Raw genomic sequence first — 13,072 nt, 5'->3', positions numbered from 1 at the left:
TTTGGGTATCGCCTATGAAATCCTGAAGATGGTAAAATCTTAAGGAGCAGGGATGTAAAGTGATGAGTACATGGAGCTTGAGGACGGTGAAGACTCAAGGACTGCAAACGGTGACAATGTGCAACAACGTCAACCAAATGAGGAGCCTCAACCTATTCCCCGAAGATCTACAAGAGAAAGTAGACCTCCAGAAAGGTTTGTTCCTTCCAACCATCTCTTGATCTCAAATTTTGGAGAGCCGGAATCATACGAAGAAGCTATGCAACACGAATCCAAAGAAGAATGGATGAAGAGCATGCAAGTGGAGATGGACTCATTACATCGCAACCAAACATGGGAGTTGGTTGATTTGCCTAAAGGTAAGCGGGCACTTCAAAACAAATGGGTGTACAAGCTGAAGGAAGAAGAAGGTGGGAAGAAAAGGTACAAGTCTATGCTTGTGGTAAAAGGGTTTTCTCAAAAGAAAGGTATTGACTTCAATGAAATATTTTCTCCTGTTGTAAAAATGAACTCAATTAGGCTTGTCTTAAGCCTTGTGGCTGCTCATGATCTAAATCTTGAGCAAATGGATGTAAATACGGCATTCCCTCACGGTGACTTAGAGGAGCAAATTTACATGCTTCAACCAAAGGGGTATGAAGTAAAAGGTACGGAGAAAATGGTTTGCAGATTAAAGAAAAGATTGTATGGATTAGCGCAAGCATAAAGACAATGGTACTTGAAGTTCAATCGATGGATGTTAGATCATGGATTCAAAAGATGCAACTCAGATCATTGTGTCTACACGAAGAATTTGGGAGATGAGAAGTTCATCATCCTAATGTTGTATGTTAATGACATGGTGATTGCAAGTGCTAACATGCAGGACATCAAAGACCTAAAAGAGGAGCTGTCTAAATCTTTTTCAATGAAATATTTAGGTGTTGCAAAGAGGATACTTGGTATGAAAATATCAAGGGACAGTACGAAGAAGACAATAAAGCTATCTCAAGAGGATTACATCAAGAAGGTTTGCAATGCAAAATGCAAAACCAGTGTCTACACCTTTGGCTGGTCACTTTAAACTAACGAAGGATATGTGTCCAAAGACACAAGAGGAGATAGCCTATATGTCTAAAGTTCCATATGTTGCAGTGGTAGGTTCTCTAATGTATGCTATGGTTTGGACAAGGCCAGATATTGCACATGCAGTGGGAGTTGTGAGTAGGTTCATGGACAACCCAGGTAAAGAACACTGGCAAACTGTGAAGTGGATACTTAGGTATCTAAAAGGGACAACAACAAATGCTTTGTATTTTGGAGGAACTGATATTTTTCTAGAAGGGCATGCTGATGCAGATATGGCAGGTGACAAAGATACTCGAAGGAGCACTACTGGCTATGTATTCACAGTTGGAGGCACAACAGTAAGATGGGCTTCAAAGCTGCAGAAAGTGGTCTCACTTTCTACCACAGAAGCACAGTATGTAGCAATGACGGAGGCAAGCAAAGAAATTCTATGGCTTCACAAATTCTTAGAAGAGCTTGGATTCAAACAAGACAATTGTGTCTTGTATAGTGATAGCCAAAGCGCTATCCATCTTGCGAAGAACTCAACCTTTCATTCAAGGAAAAAGCACATTGAGGTGAGATATCACTTCATACGGACTCTTTTGGAAGAGGGACAGCTAAAGCTAGGAAAGGTGCATACAAGTGAAAATCCTGTAGGCATGTTTACAAAGGTGGTCCACAAGGAGAAGTTGAGATTTTGCTCATCTTTAATCGGCATTCAAGGATAAGAAACCAGGATGGAAAGCAGTCACAGGTTTGGTTTGGAGATTAGTCTCCAAGTGGGAGATTGTTAAGTGTGGAGCCCGATTTACCCCTTGCAAATTTTTGTGGTAAAAATGCACATTTGTAAGGGTCCCATTATGAGGAGAAGCCATTGTGTGTGAAGAAAAATAACTCACCGAAAAATAAAATCACTCGCCGGAAACCAAAATTTTCACGGCCGCCGGAATATTCCTTTTTGCCAAAATATTGTGGCTGGACGGCGGGCGGAAAGCGATCGGAAAATGACCGGCCGGTTGGCCGGTGGCCGGTGGCCAAATTCAATGGCCAGTGGCCGAATTCAAAAGCGGACTTGTCTTCTCAAGGGCGGCCACACATGGGCGGATTGGAGGGTCCGATTTGGACTTATCTACACAAGGGCGGCTACACATGGTTGCCTCTCATGAGAGAGGGAAACCCTTTTGGCCTATAAAAGGAGGCCATTTCTACACACATTTCATAGTGTGAAGTTGATGCAACAAGGTGAGTGTGAGGTGGTGAGAGTGAAGCAAGGCGGGAGCTCTATTAAGGGTATAATCCCTTTGTAAACTACTTCTTGTTTTGAAGTACTAAAGCCATTGAGTGGCTGCTTTCCCGTGGACGCAGCACACATTGGGTGAACCACGTATATCGTGTGCTCTCTCTCTCTCTCTCTCTACTCTATAATCTCTTGTGTGTGAAATCTATCTCTCTCCATTCAGTAATCTACTCAAATATCTATTTAGCTACGTCTTATTTCCTAACAGCATCTTACCCAAAATACAGTCTTCACAAACATGCTTAGAAGGTGCTTCAACAAGTGGCAAAGAAGTGACCATATCAAAATTTTGCAAATGCAGCAAACTAGCAAAATTCAGATGCTCAAAACGTGCATGCCAAAGTTTCGCATCTGAAACAACCTTTGAATCCACAAATGCATTCGCAAAATTTTGCTCACACTTGTCATACAATGTGAGCTCATACATCCCACATAGCAATTTCATCACCAAAACTATGATCATGAACTGTACATCTGTCATCCATAGATTTGACAACAAGACCAAGACTTGTAAGTATAGATACAAACACAAGGTTCTTTTTTATCCCTGCTACATAAAATGAATCAACAAGTGGTGAAAGGACTACCATTCACAACAATTAGCACAATCTTTCCAACTCCCTTGATCAAATAAGAGGCATTGTTAGCACAAGTGAGTGTATTTCTGTGAGGGACAACCTTGAGAGAGGCAAACAATTCACGATGCAAAGTAATGTGATTTGTAGCACCATTATCAAAGTACCAAACATGTGACTTTGTAGCAATTGAAATACAAGAATCATGGACAGAAGGATCATAAGTACACTCTGCACTAAATGGCCACTCTGCATCTACATCAACATCATAATATCCATTTACAAAAGATTCTACAATAGCATCACCAATACTAGATCCATTCTATTTCTTCTTGGTTTCTTTTGCCTTTAATTGAGGACATTGCTTTATCAAGTGATCATTTAATGTCTTGCAATAATGGAAACACAACTTCTCCTTGCCTTTTCACAAGAATTCCTAGACGAGTTGCTGCCAACAAAAGCACTAGACACAAGTGATCTGCTAGTCATAAAAGAACCATGAGAATTGGTTTCATTGCTATTACCACCTCCTCTTTGAGCAACAACAAAAACTTGTTCAATTGCACACCTTGTTCTTTCTTGAAACTGACTCATGTAACAACAATGTGCATAATGCATCAAACTTGATAGCTTGAGGATTTCCTTGGGTCATAGGTCTGCAAGCACTAGCAAAAGTCTGGAAAGAGCCTAGCAACGCATCGAGAATAGCCTGAACAAGTGAATTGTTAGAATAACTTCATCTACAAAAATGAGTTGCTCATTGATATCTTTGATACGAGCAAGAAAAGTGTCCATGTCATCTTTCTCTTGCATAATCTTCGACTCCAACTCTTTATGTAGCAGTGCAATTTTAAGTTGAGTTCAGATGGTGGCAGTGGCAATAAACCTCTTGAAGAGATCTTCCACGCTCCTAGTTCACAACAACCGGTGGCAAAACATATGTTGATTTAATACCAACCAATCGCATAACGGCTGCCCATAAAGCTATTGATAGCACCCGTGATATCTGAATTTCACGCTGCAAAAGAGGCAGTAGCAAACAATTTTTGAGGGGGAGGCTCGCCATAATTTTGTGTGGGTCCAAAAATGTTTGAAACGCTATTCAACATTCTTGAATGCCATGCAAGTGAAATGCCCCTGAGCCTCATGCTTTCAACGCCCCGCCTGAACCCAACCTTAGCCTCATTGCGACTTGGATAAAGACCAACCAGAGTATCCCAAGCCCGTTTTGCTGAGTGAATGTGAGGAGTAATAGTACGATTCATAGAAAATGCAATCAATGCAAGAGTTTGCGCATCTCTAACATCCCAACAAGATTACTCAATTGTATGCAAATCAACTCTAGCAGCAATAGATCTTCTAGAACATGCAACATCCTCAAGAAAGCATATATCCATAGAAGGCAGCTATACATCAATGCCCTGTGCAACATTCCTGACGCCCTTTGGCATAAGAACATGTGTCATCATGTAAGCCCACATTGGAAAATTATCCCCTATACTACCGTTCAATATGTCTGATGGCATTTCCCACGTGCTGGATAGAGTGAGTATATGAGTCCACTATGAGCCAGTTCACATGAACGGCTGGTTGTGAATGTGCACAACCAACCTTAAGTAATTATGTTTGCATGATAATAGACAAGAGTGGAGAGGGACTTTGGTGTTGTCCTATTTTTCCCAGTACGAATCAACATAGCGGTACATCGTTTAATGGCTGCATGAATGTAACAAAGGAGTAGAAGCCCTACGAAATGATCTTGCAATCTTTTGCACCTGCAACATGCACTTTTTGTAGCCTTCTAGCTTTTAAAGCTTGGCCAACTCAGTGTGGGGAACGTCTGCAGTAGTCTAAGGGTTTGCATGTGCTCAAAGACTCCTATTTGACCAGTTTGATGGCATTTTGCACATGCTGGACAAGTGAGTGTATGTGCCCAATATGAGCCAGTTCATGTGAACGGCTAGTTGCGAATATGTGCACAACCAACAACTTGAAGTAATTATGTTCACACAACAATCAACGAGAGTGGAGAGGAATTTGGCGTTTTCCTATTTTTCCCATTGTGAATGAATAGAGCGTTGTTCATTGGCTGCATGATTGTCGCTCTTTGTGGTTGTGTCCGCGCTCCATCCCCCTAGCTAGGAGCAGGTTCGTAACTTGTGCACAAGCTTTTTGTTGATTTGCCCCATGAGAACCAACGGGTTCGCAGCTTGTTGTGCTTCATTTGCCAACCGGTTCTCCACGTGAACTGGCTCTATGCCTTTGCCCACTTTGCTAGTGGGCAAAGGTGCCCTGAAGATTTGATGACCGGGAACAGCGGGTGAAAGGAAGGTTTTCAAGCGCGTGGCAAATGAAGCATGTGTATCTATGTATGCATGCATGTTATTATGCAATACGATTTACATCTGATCTGATGTACTTATAAGGCATGGCCATTCCGGCTCTCTCTTCGCCATAGCTGGCGGAAGCCTCGGCTTCTCGCTTCCCTTCGTAAACCCTTTGCCCTCTGCAGCTGCCTGCAGCTCCTGTGGCTCGCTCCCCTTCGCTTGTACATACTTCCCCTGTTCTCAAATTTGAGACAGCAAAAAGATTCTTCTAACCGCACACGCAGAGATAAGCTTTCTCTGTTACCTTGGAAGTTGGGATCCATGGCGATCTCCTCATCCCTCTTAAGGACGACGTGCGTGGCGCCTGCCGCTTCTCTCCCCACCTTAAAAGAACCGTCTCCGTAATGGGCAAGTCCATTACCTGTGATGGCTTTCCTGCATGTTCCTGCATGATGTTCTGAAAGGGTGTACACTAGTCATGGCGCACTCCAGCTCTAGAGGCCCTGAAGAGCAAGACAGAGTGAAAGGTCCATGGAGCCCTGAGGAGGATGCGGCTTTGCACCGCCTTGTTGAGGAGTATGGACCGCGGAACTGGTCTCTCATCAGCAAGGGCATTCCTGGTCGCTCTGGTAAGTCTTGTCGTTTGCGGTGGTGCAATCAGCTGAGCCCCCAGGTGGAGCATAGGCCTTTCACGCCTGCAGAGGATAGAGCAATCATGGAAGCTCATGCACAACACGGGAATAAATGGGCAACGATTGCACGCCAGTTGCCTGGGCGCACAGACAACGCTATCAAAAATCACTGGAATTCTACACTCAGACGCCGCTGTAATGCAGTCAAGAAATTAGATGATGATGATGAAGAGAGAATGAAGCTTGTAGATGAAGAAGAGATTTGCAGCAGTTTTGATGGGAGGAAACGGAGCAGCAATGAAGTCTCAAATGACTGCAGCATCCAAGATGACAGTACTGGATGGGAGGCCGAGTCACGGAGCAAGTTTATGAGAATGAGTTTCAGTCATAGCCATGGATATGGACTCGATTCTCCCAATAGATCGGACAGCGAACACCATACATCTGTCTTCAAACCGGTGCCCCGGGTATCTGCCTTCTCCACTTATGGCGCCTCTACAGCTGCCCAAAAGTCGCCTGCAGAGGCATCGAGTTCGAGTACCGACCCTCCTACATCACTTTCCTTGTCTCTTCCGGGTTGTTCGAATGTTAAGAAGCATGAAGGTCTGCAAGTCTTAAGTCAAGAACAACCCCAACCCCCTAAAGCCAATCTGAATTCTTGTGCCCATGAGGCTGCACCTGGCATGCTCCACGGAGACTCAAAAGGGGTACATCATCTTGATGAGCGAAATGTGGCTCCTATTGTGAATCTGACTGGTGATTCTTTACAATGGCTGAGTGCAATGATAGTTGATCAAGCAGCGCAAGTGGCTATACCATGTGCTGCATCATTGGGGACTGCAGGACATGTTGCCATGCCCCCCTTCAACCCCTATGTGCCCCCCATGTGTCCTTCACTTCCTCCCCCTGTCCCACCTCATCTTCAAGCAGGAACCTTCCTGAAAGTAGAGGATGCTGTACACCTTATCGGTGCTGCCATTAAGGCTGCGGTGACACAGGTGCTCGCCCCCATTGTTCACGCTCAACCCAAGGCCATGGGGGAGTCTGGCTTCCTTAATGAAGGCCTTATGGCAGCAATGAGAGAAATGGTGGCCAAAGAGGTCCATACATACATGACCTCTACTGGTTCACAACAACATCAACCGATGAATTGCATGTCTACGCAGGGGTTTTCGGCAGAGCGTTCGCCACCAGGTTCATATCCGGAACATCTGGGCTGGTCGCCAGCATCAAGAAAAACAGTGGGGTAGTGATGAGTGAAGCATCAAGAGCCCTTCAACATGCTTGATTTTAAGTGAGCAGTAGTCTAATAAACTCTCCATGGAGAGCCCCATGATTGGTCTAGATCCTGGATTAACAAGTGCATTAGGTGTACGGCTAGGGTTTGCAGGATGAAAGAGGCTTGAGTCTGCAGGAGTTTGCCTGTACAGGTAACGAGGAATGCAGACCAGCTGTTGAGTTGTGCATTCGACATTCTGTGGCGAATCATGGGCTGTGTCTTGGCTCTATGACGATGAGGAGTTTGTTAGATTAAGAAGGATTAAGATGTTCCATGTGAGGCCAGTTCCTTGCTGTGCAGTCACACACACTTTATGTAGATAGCACGTTTTTCATTCAGAATGTAGTTTCCTGGCATGTAATGCAATTCTGTTCAAATTTGATAAGGTGCCTACAATGTTTGTGTTAATGGACGAGTGGCAGGTGGATTGTACGGAAGATCACATTTTTTTGGATCAACTGAAGTGTATCAGCTGTGGCATTCATTGCTTTTGAACTGTTGGAGGAAGTTGGAAGCAGGGGGATGTACCTAATGTATTTTGTAGGAGGGGTATGCACCTCTTCTGTAGAAGCATTATTTTTTCAATGGTGGTGATGTGAGAGAGAAACGGGATCACAGTATGTCGAACGTGGCGAGTAAATAATTCAATCTTCATAGTGAGTGGGTGATATGAGGGCATGGCATAATCTGACCCATGGAGGTTGTTGAACAAAACGCTGAAGAGGGTCAATTCTGCAGCTGACTTTTGCAACAAGGGGTGTTCGAATGCCTACCATCAAGGTTGTGGGAGACTTTGCCAGTCCTAGAGTCCTGTGAAACCACTTTGTAGCTCTGCAGGAAAGCGCTTAAATTCATTACTGCCGGGGACATTCGGGATTGTTGTTTAACATTAGTTCCTACTTCCTCAATTAATAATGCTGTGGAAAATAAGTCCCTTTAGTGCTGTGGAAATGGTTCCTCAACAATGAGCAAATTTGTGTGCATGTAAATTAAGATTATCACTTGTGCTGTTAGTCCGACACTGTTTCACTTTTCTTTGTTGGAAAATTGGATTGAATTTGCAGTTACGGTGCCAAGTATGGGTTCGTGCCTCACGCAAACATGGTTCAGAACTAGTTTTCAAAATTGAGAGGACTGTGCTATCTGAGGCCTTGGTCCTAGGTGAAGCGGCATCTTTGTATTTAGGTGGTTGGAGTAATGGTTTAAGACTGCTGCCGAGCACTGGGAATGAATTAGGAGGATGGATATTTGGATCAAGAGTACTGAGTACAGAGTGTCGACTCAGAAGCGTTTTTGCTCCAAAACTCACAAGTTAAGAGAATGAGAGTGAAAGACTTAGATATTGATTCTGAAGTTTTGTTTTGTAGCTTACAGATTTAGAGAACGCATAGGTGGTACAAGCATGAGTACTCCTGAAATGCCAGGCTTCCTTACAAAGGGCCTTACATGATGCTGTGCAGACAGTCTCCATAAGTATACAAACAGAGCCCCAGCTCAACTGATGCACTCAAATGGCCCAATCATGTGAATCACAATTATGGGAACATAGGGTGTTCCCTTTTCTTTGAAAGCTGAAGGGAACATGAATACAGGCGTTGATGTGCTAGGGCTGTCAACAGTTCAGAGTGTCTTAATTTATGTGCGACTTTACAGCAAGTGGGAAGGATGGGAAGGAAAATTACTCGTATGAGAGAAGAATAAAATAAGTCATAGGAATATTTGCAAGAGACCTCATAAGATCTATCCCATGTGAGAGAGAGAGAGAGAGAGAGAGAGAGAGAGAATCAAAAGCTAAGCTTAATTTTATCTCTTCCAAACTTGCCCATCCAACCACATGAAATTTCTTCCCGTTCGAAGCAAAAAGGTTGAAAATTAAATAGAGTTGACACTTGATCATGAGAGCGTAGACTTCCCTCGAGGAAAAGACCACGTAAACCTAACAATTTGATTGAACTTCGGCAATTTGTTTGCTAACGAGCCAAAATATCAAGCAAACTAGTAGTAAAGCTTATGGGCTATATTGTAGAAGATATGTACACCAATGTTGCAAGGAAGAAGTGTGAGGTCCCAACCTGCCTACACCAAAGGAGGATGGGATCCTTGACAGGTCTCTAAGTTCAATAAAAATCTGAGTCTCTAAACAATTCAAGGAATAGACTTTTACCATTGACAATGGCTTGGATCTATGGATAGCCCTAGAAGAAAGCTTAGTCCTGTTTCACAACGAAAACGGGACAATGATTGAAAATTCTAAAACTATTTCGGTTCTATAACTTCGATAATATGGTCAAGGTATTTTCAACCAATGCTTTTTTTCCCCTAACAGATGTGAGGGCACAACCACTGGTGAACTCCTCTTTCGATTGGAGAGGTTTACTAAATGTTTTTGATGTGTGGGAATGGATAGTTACCTGACTAATCAGATCCACTCGTACATGGTTGACAACTTTAGTCAGTTCTCACTTATCATCTCGCACTCACACATGATTTTTTTGTTTTCTAATTACTATCCCATTGTTTTTACATTTAAAAGAATGGACTCTGTTTTAAACTTTTCGTCACAGTGATTCCTTCGATCAAGTATTAAAGACAACATTGAAAAGCATTCTTTTAGCAAATAGACATCTTTAAACTTAAAACCAGGTACTATCAATCAAAACAAAGTCCATAATAACCATGACCAGTACTCTTCTTGTTTCAAGACTACCTAAAGGTTAAAAACGACATGAATTCTTTGTTCACAATTTGGGGTGGATAAACCCTCACCCAAAGTTCGGGTGCCCATACACCAAACCAATTGCTCATACAACTGGACGGCTTTCCTAAGATAAAAAAAATTATATCTTAACTTATGTAGAAACATCAAGACATGACACGGAGTAGAAATTCATTGTTCATGGGGGCAATCGATTAAAGCCATTATTATTCATCAAGATATACCAAGGAGTCGGAGATGTCTTGAGACAAGTTGTTTTAAACATGATCAATCATATTTTTCCTAATTCAATCAGTTTTAACCCAAACAATTCATTCTTAATTTTACAAACAAATGCACGTTAGTTTCTTGGAAGATGTCTTTCGTTTTCAACTAGTTTTTACATTTCTTAATTCCTTATGCAATGTTCATATTTAAAGAAAAACATGAATTATCTAATCTTAATTATAACAAAGATTCACCCGGGACCTGATCTGGCATCTGTTGCAGCACCGTGGCTTGTACACTCTCATTAGTAGGCTTAATACTAGGCCCGACTTCGTCGTCGTGCGACGTTCTAGTTCTTTTTGGAGCTCCGTCCTCATTGTCAGAAGTACGATTTACTCGGGTCTTTTTAGGTGCCATAACTTCTTATCCTTTTAAAAAAGGACGTCTAATTATTAGGTAAATTATTCAAAAGCTAGACTTATTTTTTGTATTTAATCTTAACCCAATTAAGGTTAAATTTGTAGTAATTGATAAATTCTTAACCTAATTTCTTATTTGCTTACATAAGATGATAACTTTTTCTAAAGCTTCCCTAAGGGTTTTCTAAGTTCTCCTAATTTTCTATATCTTTTTTCTAATTTCCTCATCGAATTTTAAGCTTGGAATTTACTTATTTTGAGCTTAATATTTATTTTATTTATTTTCTCTTAAGAATTTCATTTCTTCAACTTCAATTCATTGGTTTACACTTTCTGTAATTTTTCTAAAAACTTTTGACTGCAACGTCTATTTATTTTAATTAATCTTTAGCCAAAAATAGAGCTTTTGATCAATCATAATTTTCTAACTATCTAATCAACTATGGTATAATTATCACAAGTAGATAATGATATTTATGACCTTTGATAATTATCTTTTATTTTTTTAACTTATGTAACTAATTTTTTTCTATCTTTCTCAACTAGAATTGGTATAATTTGACGTAGATAAATAGATATATTATTTTTTTAATCTTAAAATAATTATCACGACCTTTTTATCATGTAAACTAATTCTCATAAATAGCACTTCATTATTTAACATGATTTACTAAATTTTTTCTTATATTTCGATAAATATCTATATTAATTTTCTAACCTTAAGATAATTATCACGACTTTTCTATCAGGTAAACTATCTCATATAAATAACACTTAACTATCTAACATGATTTACTAATTTTCTCTTTAATTTTTAGTTAAAATATGTATAATTTAACTTAGATAAATATCTATATTAACTTTCTAACCTTAAGATAATTATCACGGTTTCTTTATTATGTAATCTAACTTTGATAAATAGCATTTAGTTATCTAGCATGATTTACTAATTTTTTTTAAATTTATAGTCAAAATCAAATAATATTAATTTAAATAATTAGCTAAATTGATTATCTATGCTTAAGATAATTATCTCGACTTTCTAATGTTGTTTTTCATCTCTAGTAATTACTATGTAATTATATAAATTATTTGCTAAGATAATTAGCTAAACTAATTATTTGTGCTTAGGATAATTATCTCGACTTTTTAATGTTGTTTATCATCTCTAGTAATTACTATGTAATTATGTAAATTAAATTACTATTTTTTTTTCAATTTACAATCAAAGTCAGGTATTGTTAATTAAGATAATTAGCTAAACTGATAATCTGTGCTTAAGATAATTATCCTGACTTTTTATTGTTGTTTTTTATCTCTAGTAATTACGATGTAATTATATAAATTAAATTGTTAATTTCTCTTTCCAATTTATAATCAAAATTACACAATATTAGCTTAGATAATTAGCTAAACTGATTATTTGTGCTTAAGATAACTATCTCAACTTCTGAATATTATTTTCAATATCAGATAATATTAGCTAAGATAATTAGCTAAATTGATTTTTTTATGCATAGCATAATTATCTCGACTTTCTAACAATGATTTATAACTGTAATAATTATTGTATAATTATTTAAGTAATTTAGCTAATTTTTCCCTTCAATTTGTGCTAAAAAACAATCAATTTTGGCATAATTAATTAGAAAAACTAATTTTCAGTGTATGACCTAATTATCTCGGCTTTCTAACATTTATTTTTAGCTTTGATAATTACTCTATAATTAGCTATGTGATTTAGCCAATTTTTCTTTTTGATTTATGCTCAATAATAGACAATTTTAGCCTGATTAATTAGATAAACTAATTTTTTGTGCATGGCCTAATTATCTTGACTTTTTAACAGTGTTTGCTTTGATAATTACTTTATAATTATTTAAGTGATTTAGTTATTTTTTTCCTTTAATTTATACTAAAAAAACATAATTTTAGCTTAAAATTTATTAGATAAACTAATTTTTTGTGCATGATCTAATTATCTATGCTTTCTAACAATGTTTTCTAGCTCTGATAATTACTGTATACTTATCTAAATGATTTAGCTAATTTTTCTCTTTAATTTATGCTAAAAAAGAGACAATTTTGGCATAATTAATTAGATAAACTATTTTTTTTGTGCATGGCCTAACCATCTCAACTTCTTAAAATTGATTTCTAGTTTTGATAATTACTGTAAAATTATCTAAGTGATTTAGTTAATTTTTGGCTTTGATTTATGCTAAAAAAGAGATAATTTTGGCCTAATTAATTAGATAAACTAATTTTTTATATATGACCTAATTATCTCGACTTCATAACATTGATTTTTAGCTTTGATAATTATTGTATAATTATATAATTTATTTAGCTAATTTTTCCCTTTAATTTATGCTAAAAGACAAACAATTTTGGTCTAATTAATTAGCTAAATTAATTTTCTATGCATGGCCTAATTACCTTGGCTTCTTAACAAAGTTTCCTAACTCTGAAATTACGGTGTAATTATCTAAGTGTGTTAACTAATTTTCCATTCATTTTATGAATAAAAACAGTTAATTTTTACCTAATTAATTAGGTAGATTACTCAA

At 38.6% G+C, this 13,072-nt stretch overlaps 1 protein-coding gene across 1 annotated transcript; it reads left to right on the top strand.

The window, feature by feature from the left end:
* Window positions 1-5,349: 5,349 nt before the first annotated feature.
* LOC147435194 (uncharacterized) lies at window positions 5,350-7,545 on the top strand. Its single transcript, XM_086488300.1, has one exon. The coding sequence runs from the start codon at window positions 5,689-5,691 to the stop codon at window positions 7,129-7,131; it is 1,443 nt and encodes a 480-aa protein (XP_086344426.1). The 5' UTR covers window positions 5,350-5,688; the 3' UTR covers window positions 7,132-7,545.
* The last annotated feature ends 5,527 nt before the right edge of the window (window positions 7,546-13,072 follow it).

The sequence above is a fragment of the Adiantum capillus-veneris genome, chromosome 18 (assembly GCF_014529385.1).
Source record: "Adiantum capillus-veneris isolate H3 chromosome 18, ASM1452938v2, whole genome shotgun sequence".
NCBI classification, from domain to species: Eukaryota; Viridiplantae; Streptophyta; class Polypodiopsida; order Polypodiales; family Pteridaceae; genus Adiantum; species Adiantum capillus-veneris.
Note: the sequence above shows the minus strand (reverse complement) of the source record. Positions and strands in the feature narration are given on the sequence as shown.

What these genes read in the sequence shown, in the direction of transcription:
- LOC147435194 (XM_086488300.1), top strand. Translation starts at nt 5,689, where the DNA reads ATGTTCCTGCATGATGTTCTGAAAGGGTGTACACTAGTCATGGCGCAC.